Source organism: Aquarana catesbeiana, linkage group LG03 (assembly GCF_042186555.1).
Source record: "Aquarana catesbeiana isolate 2022-GZ linkage group LG03, ASM4218655v1, whole genome shotgun sequence".
In the NCBI taxonomy this organism is placed as follows: Eukaryota; Metazoa; Chordata; class Amphibia; order Anura; family Ranidae; genus Aquarana; species Aquarana catesbeiana.
The window spans coordinates 77862141-77881466 of NC_133326.1; the positions used below are offsets into that span (position 1 = coordinate 77862141).

The 19326-nt window shown below is 43.0% G+C and overlaps 1 protein-coding gene across 3 annotated transcripts in view; it reads right to left on the minus strand.

The window, feature by feature from the left end:
- LOC141131448 (unconventional myosin-Vc-like) overlaps positions 1-19326 on the minus strand; it is a 164761-nt gene that overhangs the window by 59216 nt on the left and 86219 nt on the right. For 2 of the 3 annotated variants that reach the window (XM_073618737.1, XM_073618736.1), the window contains exons 12-15: positions 19184-19324; positions 17569-17694; positions 13785-13868; positions 10959-11096 (exon numbers count right to left, since the gene is read on the minus strand). In XM_073618737.1, coding sequence (XP_073474838.1) covers positions 10959-11096; positions 13785-13868; positions 17569-17694; positions 19184-19324 — 489 coding nt within the window. Of the gene's footprint in view, positions 1-10958; positions 11097-13784; positions 13869-17568; positions 17695-19183; positions 19325-19326 lie in introns of those variants that run through there. The other variant, XM_073618738.1, reaches the window with a different exon arrangement.

Below are 19326 nucleotides of genomic sequence, written 5' to 3' on the forward strand. Positions count from 1 at the left end.
ACTCCATTAAATACTCAGCGGGTCTGATTTCTCCTCATCTTCCATTATTCCGCCTCCTCCTGTGTCCTTTGTTCCCGCCAGGCCATGATAACCCGCAACAGTTTTCTTGGTGGACTAATAACAGTTTTGTTGATATTCATTCTCTATTCACCCCCACCAAGATAATTACATTTCATGCGCTGCGTTCCTCACACGATATCCCACTTCGGGAACACTACAGCTACCTACAGCTTTGCCACTTTCTGCAACAGCTCATCAAGTCCCGACCTACCCCATGCACCTTTACCCCTTTAGAAAGCCTTTGTAGATCCCGGCCCCAATCTTCGGGCCTAATCTCCTTAGTCTATGCAGCAATCATTTTCTCTCTAAAAAAAAGAAACACAGATTAGACCTTACTACCTCCAGTGGGAGGCCAACCCAGGGAGGCAGCTGGATCCAGAGGACAGGCAGGTCATTACTATGTCTCTTTCCGAATGCTGCAAAAATGTCCTCATTTTGGAGAATGCATATAAAATATTAACATCTGTATAGTATACCCTGGCTAGATTGGCTCGTTTCATTCCAACTTATTCTCCTCTCTGATTCCGGGGATGCTCTCAGGCGTGTCCAAGAGCATGCAGATTATGGGTCAGAGTCTATGCCCTTCTCCGCACTCTATTTCACACTAACCTGAAGTGGGACCCTTATGAGGCTCTCCTATGCAAACCAATTATAGAACTACTGCTTCCAGAACGCCAGCTGGCACTGCATCTACCATAAACTGACCATAGCGAGAGCCTGGAAGACACCCATACTTAGCTTTTTGAGGCTGTCAAACATCGTATGAATGACATTATGGTAAATGAAATGCTGATAGCCATAATTTCAGACACTCACAATAAATTTCTCAGGATTTCTAGCAGCCTTGGGTCGCCTACATACAACCTACCAGATTTGATTCCACGCTCCTATCAATCTAATATCTGCTTGCCCCCCACCCTGCGGATCCCTCCCTTTCCCTCTCACTCCTACTCTTATTCATTCTCCTGCTTACTCATTCTTCTCTTCTTCCTATTTCTTTTCATTTTCCCTTGCTCTTTTATGTATACTTCCATCTCATCAGGCCTCCAGGCTTGAGCCTGGCTGACATGGTCATATGGCTAATATTCAGCATTATTATTTTGTATACCTTCGAAATTATCTCCATAGAATGGATGGTTTGCTAAAGAGCTGTAGGCAAATGCCCATTTGGGTGCTCCCTAATTAAACTCCAAGCATATGTTCTAGGATGCTGTAGACTTAGGAGGGGACACTCATCCCCTGATTGTTCTACTTTGTTGACATGAATTTATTAACGCTCTCCTTTTTATTCGTCTTCCTTTCGTTTATGATATCTTATGTTTATCTCCTATGTGACCATAGATGTGATGGGCTGTACAGTTGAATTGATTATTAACCACCTTAATACAGTGCACTTACACCCCCTTCCTGCCCAGGCCAATTTTCAGCTTTCAGCCCTGTCGCTGTTTAAATGACAATTCAGCGGTCATGCTACACTGTACCCAGAGTTTTTATCATTTTGTTTCCATAAATAGAGCTTTCTTTTGGTGGTATTTGCTCACCTCTGGGGTTTTTATTTTTTGTTAAACAAATAAAAATAGACCTAAAATTTTGAAAAAAAAAAAAGTTTTTTTCTTTTGTTTGTTATAAAATTTTGTAAATAAGTAAGTTTTCTCCTTAACTGATGGGCACTGATAAGACGGCACCGATGACGTGCTATCAATGAGGTGGCACTGACGATGGGCACTGGTAGGCGTCACTGATATGCATTGATAGGTGGCACTGATGGGCACTCATGGGTGGCACTGGTGGGCACTGATAGGCGGCACTGCTGGGCACTGATAGATGGTATTGATAGGCATCACTGATTGCACTTGCACTGGCAGGCATTTGGGATGGGCACTAATTGGCAGCTGCCTGGGCATTGATTGGCATTTCCCTGGTGGTCTAGGGTGGCATACCTGGTAGTCCAGGGTGGTGCCAATCCCTGGTGGTGCTGGGAGGGCATCTGAGGGGGGCTGTGCTGATAAACAGGAGAGCAGCCGATCGGCTCTCCTCTGCTCGCGTCTGTCAGACACAAGTGAGGAAAAGCCGATCAACGGCTCTTCCTGTTTACATCGTGATCAGCCGTGATTGGACACGGCTGATCACGATGTAAAGAGCCTCCGTCAGAGGCTCTTTACCGAGATTGGTGTAGCGGTGTGTGTGACTGACACACTGCACCACCAATCGTCGCGATGCGCGCCTTCAGGGGCGTGCAAGAGCGGTCGTTCTGGAAGGACGTCATATGGCGCCCGCACAGACCGAGAGCTGCGCCGCCTGGCCTTCATTTGACAGCCGGCGGGCGAGGGGCAGTTAATAAAAACCTTTGTTCAAGAAATCCCTTCTTTCTGAGATTGGTAGTGGCAACCAAGCGAGTCACTTTCCTCCAGATCATGGATAGGGCTAGCAGGACTGTGATTGTCTTTAGCAGTGGCCATTGACAGTCCTTCTCCATCTGGAAACAGGGAGCGCCCCCCCCCCCAGCAGAACTGCAGCCAATCTCTTCCCCATCCCAAAAGCTGACGATCGCAGCTACAGCAAAGTTAGAGAACCAAACAATGTTTCCCATCTTTTACAATGTGTGGGGACACAGTGCCTCCCCCTCAGTGCCTCCCCCTCAGTGCAGGTCTGGCGTGGGGAACTCTGAAACTGAAATGCATTAGTGTCTCACTGACATCTCCCTGCACTGCTCTGCTGATAGGGAGAAAGTCGAGTGCCGGCAAAAGAGTCTTTGTGTGCTGGGGGTTGCCTACCCCTGGCATAGCTCCTTGATCCTGTCAAGTATTTCTCCAACGGGGCTCTTCTTTAGCATAGAACCTCAACACCTTGAGACATTGGCGAAAAAACTGAGGTACTTCCTGTATGGGAGGGGTTATATAGAGGGGGACTTCCTGTTTTTTTAGTGCACCAGTGTCCATTCACCTATAGGTGGCGTTTAACCCACATAGTAATTACTATGGCTACTCTGTGTCCCGTGATGTATGATAAAGAAAAAACACCATCTGTCTGTTTTTGCCAGATATGATCAGATCATGTGTCTGCTGCCATCCGCTGCTCCACAGAGGAGACTGGAGGGTCTGATCAGGTCTGCCTGAAAAACTGACAGGCGCAGCTGATTGGATAGCTGGTGTGAAGTAGACCTTTGGCTGTGTTGCTGTGGCATGACAAGGAGAGAGTGCAAAACTGAAGATAATAAAATAAAAATAAAAAATAAAAAATGAATTATAATGAAAAAACAAAACAAAACAAACGTTTCCCTCGTCGGGGGGTGGGGGGTGGGGGTGGTAAATGGAACTGAAACCATTCCAACCAGCTGCCCCACACTCCCTGTCCACTCACTATTAAGGTGAAGCCTGCAACACCTTCAATCTCTTACCAGCTGTCAAATTGATGTCGGAGGAGGGTGAGCAGTGGAAGCCCTCAGCGCTGTCAGTGACTGCTTGTCGCAGCCCCAGGCACCAGAAAAGGGCAACGGTTCGCCGGCCAATGTTATCATTGTAAGGGCAATGCCCTCACTCAGCATAGCAGGCGCTGCATCTTGCTCCAGCAGGCCGCAAAGCCACGGCCTCATTTACCGGCCAGCACACCTTGTTAGTCCACACACCCGTGCGGGGTGCAGGGGGACATGACACCTGCCACAGTGCAGCCCAGGCACCAGGCCACTAATTCTAGTTGCCCATGCAACCTGGCACCTGGGGTGTGTTGAGCCCTGCTTTAACCTTATACATCAAGGAATTCCCAGACACGTCCCAGAAGATTGCCCGGCCAATCACAGCGCGGCTCGCACATGCGCAGTGCGTGCCTGGCTGTGAAGCTACAGCCGGGTGCCCACAGTAGTGATGCCGTTCCTGCAGAGAGGAGCGGGCTTCGTTGGCCCGCATCGCTAGACCGTGGGACAGGTGAGTGTCTGATTATTAAAAGTCAGCAGCTACACTTTTTGTAGCTGCTGACTTTTAATTGGGTGTTTAATGAGGAAGTAAACCCTGATGGACTTTACTTCCTCTTTTGCTCACTGCAAACCCTGCAAATTAAAAGCATAATGGGCTAGTGTGCATTGCATACTAGCCCATTATGTGACACCTGCAAATGAATCCAGTGCTGTCCCCTGTGCAGGCTGCGTCCATCTTTATGCCCCTCTTCCTTCTGGAGCCTCGGATTCCGGCTCTGTGATTGGCCGGAGCCTCAATGACGTCACTCCCACGCATGGGAGCCGCCGGTGGCGGCACAGTCTAACAGAAGCAACGGCACAACGTGCCATTGCTTCAGTGCGCATGTGCCGATGACTTCGGCACATGCAGATACAGGGGGATATCTCCTAAACCGTGCAGGTTTAGGAGATAATCCAGGGTAGCTACAGGTAAGCCTTATTATAGGCTTACCTGTAGCAAAAAATGGTTTGTAAGGGTTTACAACCACTTTAAGCAAAAGCATTATCATATGCAAATATAAGAGCTTTCATTATATGATTCAGGACCTACCCAGCTCCACCAGGGGGCAGCAGCTGGCTATTTACATATTTAAAACAATATACACATGCTGATAACATATTGATGCAGCTGTAGACATAAATGACAAAGACATAACAAATGCACAATAACACCATTACTTACTTATAGGCAGTATAGTATATACATACAGTATATATAGGCAGTATAGTATATACATACAGTATATATAGGCAGCATATACATCTCTAACCTGTGGGATGACGGCTACACTGTCTGAACTACAAGAACAAACCTGTTACCAGAATTGTCAAATAGAAGAAACAGAAGTAAGAACAGAAAAGGAAGGGCAGGAGGCCAATAAAAAGAGGGGTACTAAAAGGATATACAGAAGGGGGAGGGGAACTCCACATTCCAGTCATACCTATTCTTTTTTAAATACAAAGAATACAAAAGAAGAAAACCCAATAATTTCTCTCATCCCTGTATAAATTGCACCATATACACTATTTTAATATAAAGTTTGATTCTTCCAAAATCTTGAATTTGATTCAATCCAAACTATTTTATTGAGTAGTTACATTTTACCATGTATAAGGAGGGTAAATGTTTTATATTTGTTTCATTAGATTTACTTCCCGAATCCATTCTCCCTCCATAGGTATATACACATTTTCAAGGTTAATGTGGGATCACATAGGAAAACACTGAATTCGTATAATTACTAAAACCCAGTGATTTGTAAAATGCTGGTCCCTCTGGATTATGAAAAGTTGTTTTGCCTATTAACCACTTGAAGACCAGGCCTTTTCTGGGACTTTTTTGCTATAAAATGACTTAGAACCCCCAAACATTATATACGGTATATTTTTTTAGCAGACACCCTAGAGAATAAAATGGCGATTGGGTTTGGGAGTTGCTGGTGACCCGGGCCGAACGATCCATGGGGGGAGGGGTTGTTTGCATTGTTTGATGGCCCCCAAACATACCACTAGCCGCCACTGTTGGAGATTCTCTGCATGTTGTAGTGTTTAATGCAGTTTTCCATTTTTTGGCTATTAAATTAATGTGTATTGGTACAATAAATATTCACTCTTCAGGTTGGTGAGTTTGGCTTCTTCGGAAGTAAGTACTGCACGAGATATAATTGTGGGTACAGAAAAACAATTTATTTGATTTATCTGTTAACCTGTTTTGCTGTCCTAATCATGCATGAAGGTAAAAAACCTCTGTGCAGCAGCCCCCCCCCCCCAATACTTACCGGAGCCCCATCGGCTCTCTGGAGACTCTCCCTCCTCGTTGGCTGGGGCCGAGCCATGGCTCTGTGTATGAATGGACATGCAGAGCAGCAGTTCGGGAACAAGCCAACTTCGGTGCCCCAATTGCAAGGGACTTGCTCTGGGGGCAGGAGGGAAGGGCCAGGAGCTCCATCGGGGGGACTCGAGAAGTGGAGGACTGGAGCTGGTCTGTGCAAAACCATTATACAGAGCAAATGAGTATGACATGTTTGTTATTTTTTTTTTAAAGTAAGCCTTTAATATCACTTTAATGTTAGGGTATATGAGGTGTGTCTAAAAAGTTTGGTAAATGATCCAATATCTCAATGGCAACATGGGCCAGGTTCATGCACATGTGTGAGAGATATGGTCACAGTGTAATGGAGCAATGAGTGAACATCAAGTTCTGCTACAAGTTGGGGAAACCGGTGATGGAGATGCACAAAATGTTGGTGCAAGTGTACGGGCAGAACCTATGACCAGAAAATGTGTTTCGCGTCAGGAAGGAAACAACTGAGGATGAGCCACATTGCGGTTGGCCGTTGACAAGCAGAACCCCAGTGTCAGGAAGGCACTAGCCATAGTACAGATGAAGCCTCAAGATGTACACTGGTGCGCAGGGACAGGTGTGCAGTTGCCCGTGTTAGTTCTGTTATTGATCCAGCTTTCTCTGACCTCACTTGAATGCTGCCTGCCCTGACTTTGGCCTGTCTCTGGATTTGCTCTGCCTCCTGCTCATCTGCCTGATTCTACATTGCTGTATTCGGCTTGTATCCTGACCATTCTCTGCCTGCCGTTTTATGCCTGTATCTGACCATCTGTTTTAGACCTGGCTCGTCTGACCTTGCATCCAGTTACCCACCCATCCTGCTCTGCATGCTACCTGGTCCCTACTGGTCCTGAACCTGCTACCTGCCAGCCGCCTGTCAAGCAGCTGCAGCCTGCCCAATCCGGGGATGGCTGTCTCTGCTGCCATCTGCTGTTCCAGCAATCTGACCCGTCTCTGGCAACGTACTTGCAACGCACTGACGCGGCTGACAGACATCTTACAGACACTCATACCTCGCCGTGCTCTCACTGCCACTGACGCTTCATCAGTGGTCTCAGAGCTGGGGCTGTATGAGAGGCCGCCCTGTACACATCAGGCTCTGTCACAAGGTAAGTGACACCCAGACATGATAGAGCGAGTGCAACAAATGCTAGCATGGAAGTGAAAGATCTGTGCCCGGTTTGTGCCACATAAGGTGACAAACAGAAAGCAAAATGGATGGAAACCTCAGGAGATTTCATTACCATGTGTGACCAGGAACCATCCTTCCATCGTCACAGAGGATGAGACCCGGTGCGATCCACGTGCGCCAATTCTTGGCTCAGCACAGCGCACATGTTCTCGATCATCCACCATACTCCCCTGATCTGGCGCCTGTGGACTGCTTTCTGTTTCCCCACCTAAAGAGCGTCACGAAAGGCGCACGTTATGCGGACATGGCGGCAATCCAAGAATGTGTGACAGCGGTTTTGCGATAGATTCCTAAAGAGGCCTTTGATGACAGTTGCCAGAGGCTTTATGAATGTTACTAAAAGTGTGTTTTGCGAAGGATGGCAATTATTTTGAAGGCCAATGAAGGTAATTTGTATTTTCTGTTTTGTTTGTTTTCTGATACCATTCATCAAACTTTTTAGACACACTTTGACCTTCTTCCACATGTTTGCAGTGCCCCCCACATGGCTTCAAAACTGCAAATGGGACTTCTTATGGCTTTCTTCTTGCCACTCTTCCATAAAGGCCAGATTTGTGGAGTGTACAACTAATAGTTGTCCTGTGGACAGATTTTCCCACCTGAGCAGTGGATCTCTGCAGCTACTCCACTGTTACCATGGGCCTCTTGGCTGCTTCTCTGATTAATGCTCTCCTTTCCCAGCCTGTCAGTTTAGATGGACAGCCATGTCTTGTGTAGGTTTGCAGTTGTGCCATACTCTTTCCATTTTCGGATGATGGATTGAACAGTGCTCTGTGAGATGTTCAAAGCTTGGGATATTTTTTTATAACTTAAACTTACTTTAAACTTCTTTATCAATGACCTGTCTGTTTGTTCACTAAGGTTCTCTAACAAACCTCTAAGGGATTCACAGAAGAGTTGTATTTATACTGAGAATACATTTCAGACAGGTTGGCTGTATTTACTAATTAAGTAACTTCTGAAGGCAATTGGTTCCACTAGATTTTAGTTTAGGGGTATCAGAGTAAGGGGGGCTGAATACAAATAAACGCCACACTTTTCACATATTTATTTGTAGAAAATTTTGGAAAACCATTTTTCATTTTACTTCCACTTCACAATTATGTGTCACTTTGTGTTGGTCTATCACATAAAATCCCAATAAAATACATTTACGTTTTGGGTTGTAACATGACAAAATGTGGAAAATTTCAAGGGGTATGAATACTTTTTACCAATAACAACAACCTACCCAAACAATCTATTACATTTACAGACTCTCATGCTTCAAAGTTTCAAGTAAATCTAAAGCCAGTTGTACAGTCTGATTATATCCAATCAGGTAGACTTTCACTCTCCATACTTGTTGATAAATCTTAAGGAGATTGTGTAAGCAGATCATAGTGTGTGTAGCCAGCTTTGGAGAAATTGAATTTAGCGGCTGAAGGAGAGAAAGCAATAGATTCCTCAATCCACCCTAAACAGCGTTGATGGAGGAATATCCCCTGCTGGTTTTTGTATTCTGACTGCCGTCAACACCTGTGGCTGGCAGAATGCCTGAAAAATAATGCCCTGTACACATGACCTGTTTTGCCGTCGGAATAAACTCTGAAGGTTTTTATGACAGAGTTCCGACGGAATTCTGCTCAAGCTGTCTTGCATACACATGGTCACACCAAATTCCGACCGCCCAGAACGCGGTGACATACAACATGTACGACAGGACTAGAAAACGGAAGTTCAATAGCCAGTAGCCAATAGCTTCTGTCTCGTACTTGCTTCAGAGCATGCGTCGTCTTTGGTGCGTCGGACCAGCATACAGACGAGCGTTTTTTCAGATAGTAATTTGTTCCGTCGGAAAAATATAGAACATGTTCTCTATATAAGTCCGTCTGAATTTTAGATAGAAAAAGTCCGATGAGGCATACACACGGTCGGAATATACAATGAAAAGCTCCCATCAGACTCTGTCGGAAATTCTGCTTGAGTGTACGCGGCGTTACTGCATCGGATTGGATGCAGTCACTATTCGGCCAACATGTTTTCCACCTGGCTCCTTTAATTTTTCAGTCGAAGTTTGTCAATACAGGTGGTGCTGATAAGGCCAGCCACAGCTCAATTTTTTGGTGATTCCTGCTAAATTTGAGCCGTGTATTGCTACCATGACATAGATAGATCATGCTGGTAGGGTTTTTGTCACATTGGTGGTTAAAACAGGTGGTTGATCCACATTTTTACTACCCAGTGAATGCCCTCCTACAAGTGGACATGGTGCCACTCAGATGATATTACCATGACCGTGATTCTTTTCATCATGGTACAGCAATGTTAAACACCTCAATGCCAGGTACTTTCAGTGCTGTCACACTTTGAATGGCAATTGTGCGGTCATGTAACACTGTACCCAAATTACATTTTTGTCATTTTTGAGATAGGTAGAGCTTTCTTTTGGTGGTATTTTATCACCACTAGGGATTTTATTTTTTGCTAAATAAATTAAAAAAGACCAAAATGTAAAAAACAAAAAAACGTTTTCTTAGTTTCTGTCATAACATTTTGCAAATAAGTAATTTTTCTTCTTCACTGTTGTTCACTGATGAGGCTGCACTGATGAGTACAGACGAGGCTGCGCTGATGGGCACTGATAGGCGACTCTGATAATTAGGGCACAGTGTAAATGCTGTACTCACTGTGCCCTGTCAGATTAGTTCTCCTTTTCTCACATGCTGTCTCTGTGTGTGGAAAGGAGAGCCGATAACCAGCAAGACAGTTTCCATGTGACCAACTGTGATTGGACACGTCTGATCACATGGTACAGGGCCGCTGTGATTGACCCTTTACCCAGATCCATGATCTGCTGTGTCCAAGGGACAAGCAATCACAGATACTTCCCGATGTGTGCCCCAGGGTGCGCGCGGGAATCACATTCTTGGGAGGACGTCCAGGGACGCCCTCCCAGAACTGGAGAGCCGTGCTGTAGCCGTAAATCTGCTATAGCGCAGTGGTTAAAGCAGAACTAAACTCTCTCAATCAACATTAACTATATTTAATCGTTATACTGCTAGGCTTAGTAAAGAGATAGGAATGTATATTATATTTACTTGTTTTCAACTTTTTTTACATTTCTTCAGCTGCTTCCTGGTTGCTGGCTTAGGCCAAAATGACGTTATACATCCCATATATGTTCATCGCCAATTTATTTCTTTCATCTAGAGGAGGGACTTTCTCGGCTAAGCACAGCTTCCTGTCTGCATGCCAGAGCTAAGGGCAGATGGATTCCAGGAAGTAGATGCTACATTACATGTTCTGTTACTCAAGATGGCTGTGGCTAGAAATGCGCGGGGGGGGGTGTTTTTCAAAGTGATTTCTGAACAAAATCAAACATGGAGACATGCATGGATGGGTGAGTTTGCTTTGAATATCACAAATAAATTAAATAACATTTTCAGTTTGTGGTGCTCAGATGCAGTTATGTTCTGTTTTAATCCTATGTACAGAGTTTGACAGGTGGGCAGGTGGGACCACCTGTCAGACTCTTCCATGCAGAGTGAATAGGTCTGATCTGCAAAAATGAGCCAAGCGATTGGCTCGTAGTTGTGGCATGGTCCCGCGATGTAAAATTGCCATTCAGCAATAAAAAAAACAGGCATCATAAGCCAACAGAATTGCTTCCTGAACACCTGCAAACCTCCTTTCACCATCCTCTGAAAAATGATCTACTGCATATCTGTTTTCAGGGTGGTGGTAAACATCACCATGAGTGTGAAAGGAGCCTCACTGAGGTATGTTTACCTACAACGCTTGTAAAGCTATATTAAAAACATAATGTTTTTACTCTGATGTTCTCCACTTAAGACTTAGTTACAGGGCAAGTAAAAAGTGACTATGATAACATTAGAGCATTCAGTTGATTGAGTGTTTTGTATAGACCGTACCTTGCTGCCAACTGTCATCCTGAGCTCTTTGTTTGCTGACTTTATCACTGGCCGTGCAGACTTCACCTTGATGGCAGCACTATACTGTGGAGTGCTGCTGGGTGTATTCTCTTGAAAAAAGCTGGCACACAGGTCAAACTAGGATTGTTAAGAGAGAAAAAAAAGAAAGCCTTGGATAATGACCACAAAAAAATTGTGAGAATAAAAACACGTCAAAACCTTCAATGTAACATAAAAATAATCTTGTTTCCTTTTTTATTCCTAGGTGTTCTTTTTGAAGCATTTGCTAGAAGATATCTTGTCCTTGCAAACTCACCAAACACATTACAATCACAAACATCAAAATGGAGAACAACCAGAACCCCCATGCATGTCCCCTGGTGCACTGCAGATGCTGACACATTTTCAGGGGGGAGCTCTGATGAAAAAGGGATCCCTCGAAATGCATCAGTATCTGTAGGCCAGTGCAGCCTAGTCCCAGTGAAATAAGGCACACGCATGGTGGTTCTGGCTGTTCTCCATTTTGAGGTTTGTAACAAGCCTTTCCTTTATGTTGGTTTGTGAGTATAACTGCATATTTAGCTTTTTAATAAACGGTGTTAAAAGTTAATGGACTAGGCAGGGCCATCTTTAATATTGATTGGACCCTGGGCAAAACTTTTCTGGGGGCCCCCCATGTAGTTTCGCTCTTGACCTGCTCTGAGACATACAATAAATAGCTGCTAGACTCAAAATCAGTTTACTGAATCAGATCAGGCAGCTATTGTGATTGGTTGCTAGAGGTTACAGTGTATCATTACTGCTCACTGACTGGTTGCTATAGGTTACAGCACACATTATGGTTCACTGATTAATTGCTAGAGGTTACAGCACATGATTTCTGCTTGTTGACTGGTTGCTAGAGATTACTGAGGACATGACCTCTGGGGTGCATGATATACATATGAATACCTCTGGCCGCCACTATTTACATATGAATGACACTGCTATTTACACATGAATGTCACCGCTATTTACACATGAATGCCGGTAATTTACATGTAAACACAGGATCTGCAGGTGAGTCATCTGTACACAACAATAGGGCAGAGCTGGACAGCATTAGTAGCAGCACTTCACACTGAGATATTGGGACACAGCCCACAGATTAAAACCTCAAGGGACGAGGGAATTTAAACCAGGATAGTTGGCAAGCATGCAGCAGCTGCTTTGGGCCCCATAACAATGTCAGGGCCCAGGGCAGCTGCCCCTTTTGCCCTGCCTTAAAAACGGTCCTGGGACAAGGCCAGTGCACCCTCTCTCTGTTCTTTTTATACATAATTTAAAGCCCAACTCCAACTTTAAAGTCTAACTCCAGCTTTGAAATGACTATTAATAATTTGTTTAGGCCGAGTCAGGCCAAAAATACTATTTTATTTACTAATACAAGTGGCCGCTGTCAGCACTGTATAAGCTGTATGTGGTAACAAATACATACAGTATACAGCGCTGTGTTCTAGAACAAACTTGAGACGGGCTCAGCACTACTCAGCCATTAATAGGAAGCTTTGTATATTTATCAATGAATACAAGGCTTCCTCTGAATGACTGAGATGGAGAATGTGATGTCATATGCCTGCCCCTCCACTTCGGCCAATCAAAGGAAGCCCTGCATTCACTGCTTAACTCAAACAAACTTTTAAAGTGATAGCAATGCTGAAGTTAGATGTTTTAGCTCTGTTTTAAAAAGGGTGAACTTCTGTCAGATTTTCATTGTCATTCTCCTCACTTTATATACTTTATATTCCAGGACAAAATAAAGCCGCACACCAATGGCAACTCTTCCCAGTGCCTTTATTAGAACATAAGTGTTTGGAAGAGACATCATCGGTGGCTCGTATTCATTACAATCTTTCAGTTGTGAGCAGGGATGGGTTCTCTGTACTGGCACCAGGGTGGCCGCAGTGGAGGAAAGGAGCAGGGCATCTGAGGCTTGAATGGTCTGGAGTAGCACTGTTTATTATGGATGTTTCAACAGCAAGAAAAAGTCTTGTTTTCCATTTATCCTGCACTTGATTGGGTATTTAAAGTGAACACAGTTTTACCTAGCTAAGCGAACATACGTTTTTCAAAGCGAATGTTTACTTTGCTTGGTGAACAGCTTCTACTCCTTGAATAAATTGACCCAATGCGTTTAGAAAGGAAGGAAAAACCTTTTTCCATTTTGGATAGAGGAATGGGGGACCGTTGGGGAGTTTTTCCTTCACTTCCTTCTGTCCCACAGCCGAAACAGGAAATTAGAGGAAATTCCTTTCAAAGGGAGGGAGTCCTGACTGTCACAAGGGTCACCAGAACTAGTATCCCTATTGGCAGATTTCTCCTCTATTACTGTTCTGGAGACAACCAAAAGTGTGGGATTTTCTTTCACTTTCATTTGTGGTGATAACACAAGACAAACAGAGAGGGTGAATCTTTCTAACAGGCGCACAAACAGCCATAAAAAACCTGACAGGTGTTCTAATCCCTCTCCACTCTATCCCAAACTAAAAAGAAAGTTTTGCCTTTAGTTACACTCTAACTTAGGTATTGTCTTAGTTTGTTTTTTTTTTTGTTTTTTTATATTTTTGGCGTTATACTTTATGGGCTTTCATATATGATGCCCCATACTTTTACACAGATCTGTACACAATGTTAACATGTTTTATATGTTAACTGGAAGCCTCCCCTGCACAGAAGTGTATGTACAAGAACTCCCTATTGTTCCTAAAACCCGTGCCTATGAATTCCTATTTTCCAAGTTTCTCAATGCAAATATACATAAAGAACAAGGAAGTGAATCACACAAACCTTACTAGTTCTCAGCAGATCAATCAATACTTCATATACGGTATCACGATTTTTCTCCAAAAATCCATCACATTTGTATTCTACCTGTGCAGATCAAACACATAGCTTTAGACAGTATTATATATTATGATGCACAAAAGAACACAATGAAATCATTTACATCTGTACTGTTATTTCTAATACTGTCAAATACACAAATACCTACATAATAATAAAACAAAACAATATTCCCAGACCAGTAATTTTGCAGTCCTGTATAAAACTATAGCAATCATTATACAATCACAGATCTCCTATACAGTTGTTTCATATATTTTATATTAGCTGTACTAGTAGGGGTTGGTTATGTGAAAGATGAGGCACTGAGATCTTGAGGAATGGAGATTTCAGCTTTATTTCTATAGGGAAAAAAGAATACATGTGTGAAAACAGTATTACAGGAGAGGACAGATAGGAAAAAAAACTTCCTTCCTGTGCAGAATATACAAGCATATGTAAATACACAGATGCTAGTATATCACTATAGCACCATCTATAGTCCGGAGTGCATAGTAGATGATGTTGCACTTCCAACGGTGCGTACGTGATTCAGTTCATCTGGAAAGTATTCACAGCGCTTTACTTTTTCCACATTTTGTTATTTTACAGCCTTAATCCAAAATGGATTCAATTAATTATTTCCCTCAAAATTCTACAACCAATACCCCATAATGACACCATGAAAGAAGTCTGTTTGAAATCTTTGAAAATTTATTAAAAATAAAAAACAAACAAAAATCCCAGGTACATACAGTAAATATTCACAGCCTTTGCTCAATACTTTGTTGAAGCCCCTTTGGCACCAATTACAGCCTCAAATCTGAGGTCCAGGGTGCTCTGGAGCAGGTTTTCATCAAGGATGTCTCTGTACATTGCTGCATTCATCTTTCCCTCGATCCTGACTAGTCTCCCAGTTCCTGCCACTGAAAAACATCCCCACTGCATGATGCTGCCACCACCATGCTTCACTGTAGGGATGGTATTGGTCAGGTGATGAGCGGTGCCTGGTTTCCTCCAGACATGACGCTTGCCATTCAGGGCAAGGAGTTCAATCTTTGTTTCATCAGACCAGAGAATTTTGTTTCTCATGGTCTTAGAGTCCTTCGGGTGCCTTTTGGCACACTCCAGGTGGGCTGTCATGTGCCTTTTACTGAGGAGTGGCTTCCGCCTGGCCACTCTAGCATACAGGCCTGATTGGTGGAGTGCTGCCGAGATGGTTGTTCTTCTGAAAGGTTCTCCTCTCTCCACAGAAACACGCTGACACTCTGTCAGAGTGACCATCAGGTTCCTGGTCACCTTCCTGACTAAGCCCCCCCCCCCCCCCCCCCCGATCGCTCAACTTGGCCTGGCAGTCCACTCTAAGAAGAGTCCTGGTGGTCCCAAACTTCTTTCATTTATGGATGATGGAGGCCACTGTGCTCATTGAGACCTTCAATGTTGCAGACATTTTTCTGTACTTTTCCCCAGATCTGTGCCTCAATACAATCCTGTCTTGGAAATCTACAGACAATTCCTTGGACTTCATGACTTGGTTTGTGCTCTGACATGCACTGTTAACTGTGGGACCTTATATAGACATGTGTGTGCCTTTCCAAATCATGTTTAACCACTTAAAGACTGCCTGTTGTACATATACTGTGGCAAGGCAGCTCTATTGCGCAAAATCATGTACCTGTATGTGATTTTATTCAATAGCCACTGGGGGGGACACATATGCGTGTCGCTCCCCACAAAGACAGAACAGTGGTCTGTCGATGTAAACAAGTAGACTGCCGTCTGTCAGGCATAACTACTGTGATCTAGTGTTCCTGCTAATCAGGAACACGGATCAGTGTGTCCATGCAGTGAGCACACCCCCCCCCCACAGTAAGAAAGCACAATTAGGGAATACACTTAAACCTTTGATCACCCCTGATGTTAACCTCTTCCCTGCTAGTGTCATTTATACAGTGGCAGTGCATATTTTTAGCACTGATCACTGTAATAATTTCACTGGTTCCCAAAAAAAGTGTCAGCTAGGTGTCCGATCTGTCCGCCGCAATGTTGCAGTACCGCTAAAAATCGCTGATCATTGCCATTACAAGAAAATAAATAAATAAAAATGCCATAGATATATATCCCCTATTTTGTAGATGCTATAACTTTTGTGCAAACTAATCAATATACGCTTATTGGGATTTTTTTTTTACCAAAAATATGTAGCAGAATACATATTGACCTAAACTGATGAAGAAATTCGAATTTTTATTATTTTTTTTTATTGGATATGTTTTATAGCAGAAAGTTGTCATTCTTTTTTTGTTCATAGCGCAAAAAATAAAAACCGCAGAGGTGATCAAATACCACCAATAGAAAGCTCTATTTGTGGGGAAAAGGGGACATAAATGTTATTTGGGTACAGCATCGCACAACTGCACAATTGTCAGTTAAAGTAATGCAGTGCCGTATCACAAAAAAAAAGGGCCTGGTCATTAAAGGGGTAAAACCTTCTGGGGGGTAAAGTGGTTAATCAACTGAATTTACCACCGATGGACTCAAATCAAGTTGTAGAAACATCTCAAGGATGATCAGTGGAAACAGGATGGACCTGAGCTCAATTTTGAGTGTCATGGCAAAGGCTGTGACTATTTATGTACATGGGATTTTTTTCGTTTTTTTATTTTTAATAAATTTGCAGCGATTTCAAACAAACTTATTTCATGTTGTCATTATGGGGTATTGTTTTTAGAATTTTGAGGAAAATAAATAATTTAACTCTTTCTGGAATAAGGCTGTAACATAACAAAATATGGAATAAGTAAAGCACTGTGAATACTTTTCGGATGCACTGTACATGGTGAAAATCCCTAGACGTGAAAATACACATGGTATCCCGCCGGACGCCTTACATTTTCTATATCATAGGTCTGCTATAAGAGATCATTCATTTTTTGAGTGGTCATATGGGCATTTTGCTAGCTTTTGCAGGTGCCTGAGGCTTAGACAGTTTTTAAAATTATTATTATCCAATGGAAATTTAGCTACTAGGAAATAAAAACATGCGATAAGAACATTTTTTCGTGCCTTTGCTGCGCATTTGTGTGATTTTCAGATGTTCCCATTGAAGTATATTGGGACCAAAGACATTTGAAGCTTGTAGCTCCAAAGATGCTTATGTACTCTTTTGTGCTTCAAGCTTCAAGTGACACCACTGGGTTGATTTACTAAGGGTAGACAGTGCACTTTGCTCCAGAGCTTAGTAAATGAGCAGAAGCTCTGCTGACTCTGATCATCCAATCATGTTCATGCAAAAATGCTGTTCTTTTTTTATTTTCCGTGATTGGGTATTCATGGCAAAGTGAAGTTTTACCTCATTTACTAAGCTATGGAGCAAAGTCCACCGTTTATTTGCCTTTAGTAAATCAACCCCTATGCTCAGGTGTGAATAGGCACAATTGAAAACCGTTCGATTTTGAATATGGAGCGTTTTGGAGTTTCAGGCTAAAAAATGCTCAGATATGCATAGGGCCTATGAAAAAAAAAAAAATAAAACACCTGCATAACAATAACCAATTGAACTTCACTTATTTTTTAATATATAGGGACTTCTGTCCGAAAGGAAATTAAACAGATAATGCAAATGGTCTATTTGGCAAATATAATCTAATTTTGATACATCTAAAATCTTTAAATGCATTTATTCATTAAACCCCTTGAATTACATGTAGGCATATCTTCTTTTTAGGTGTATATTTTATTAGCTTACCTTATCTGCAAAGTGCTGAATGATGAATGATCTGTTGGACATTCTTGGTTTTTCAAACAAAGGATTCTTATTAATGAAGTTGTTGTACAGCTTTTGTAGCCAGTTTTCATCTGTACCATGTGGTAGCTGTTAAATACAGTGCAATGAATGTAGCTAAAATCTACTAGATGGAGTACAGGAACAATGTACCACTAGAAAAACAGAAGAATCAACAAAAATTGCTGTGCCTTCAAGGAAAGGTGTCACTACCATTCACATGCTAAGTACCAGGTGCTCATCAGAGTTTTCCTATGCGAAGCATTGCTGCAGGGCACCCCAGGAGACCCCAAATCCTAGGTCCAGGATGGGGAAATTCTCATTTTTACAAAAGGCAACCCTAAAGACGTCCCATTCTTCTATTCCATAACAAGATATACACTTCCACAGGGTACTGCCTAGAGCAGGGGTCTTCAAACTTTCTACATACACTACAGTTTACTGTCCTTCAGACTTTAGGGAGCCAAACTGTGGCAAGCGGGAGAAAATGCCCAGATGTCAACAAGAGAAAACAAAGCTTCAGGCTTGGTGGTCAGTGGGAGTAAAAAAATGACATAGCATGTGTGGTCATTTTGAGGAGGAATAATGCGCTATTGTTGGAATCAGTGGGAGGAATAGTGCTCTAATGTTGGTGTAAAAAGGAGGAATAGTGCCCCATTGTTGGTGTCCATGGGAGGAATAGTGCTTTATTGTTGGTGTCAGTGGAAAGAATAGTGCTCTATTGTTGGTGTAAAAGACATTGTTGGTGTCAGTGGGAGGAGTAGTGCACCACTGTTGGATGTCAATGGAAGGAATTATGCCCCACTGGTGGTGTCAAGGGGAGGAATACTGCCTCATCCTTGGTGTCAGGGGGAGGAACAGTGCATCACTGATGGTGTCAGTGAGAGGAAATACGCCCCACTGTTGGTGTCGATGTGTAGAATTATTCACCACTGTTGCTGTCAGTGGGAAGAAGGGTGCCTCATAAACCTCTGAAATAAAAAATGAGCAAAGCATATCCTTCTATAGTGTGTACTTGCCTCAATCCAAAACACCCAGTGTGATTTTTGTCACCTCTCTCAATCCTTTGCTATCTGCATGAGGCCCTTCTGACAGTCTATGCCCATACTAGACAATCCTGGAAGATGCCCCCCCCCCCAGCCTATGATTGACAGTCTCAGCTGAGCATGTTTTCCTTTAAAACTGTGTAGAGCGGGGTGTGTTTATTCCCTCCACCCAGGTCTCAGATTACACTCAGCTCCTTTCTTCATGCTGTGCAGTGTGTGACATCAGATCCTGGCCTCTTCCTCTTCTAGGCTTAGAAATAACCTTTGCTCTATGTGCTATAGAAGGCTATAAAGAAGAAAGCGCTGTAGGTAAACAGGTACAACTTATGTATGAGCATTTGTTTCCTCTCTCTGTACCACCTGAGGCTAGTCACTTCAATGAATATATGTAAGGATTTACAACTACAATAAATTATAAATACTGAAAGTGTGATAGGTCAATGTAGAATAACTATCAGTCATGGGCACCACTAATTAATATAGTAAAACAGAATAGGAAATAAATCATTTTATGTGGCCAAAAAACTACCTACCAGACATTCTTCATCTAGTAGTTCTAAAATACCCATCTTTGCTTCAATGAGGTCAATGACTGGCTGATTGTCATAAAAGTCTATGAGATTCCAAGGGATATCTTCCTTAAAGTACTCCTCTTGCTCTAGCTTGAAGACATGCT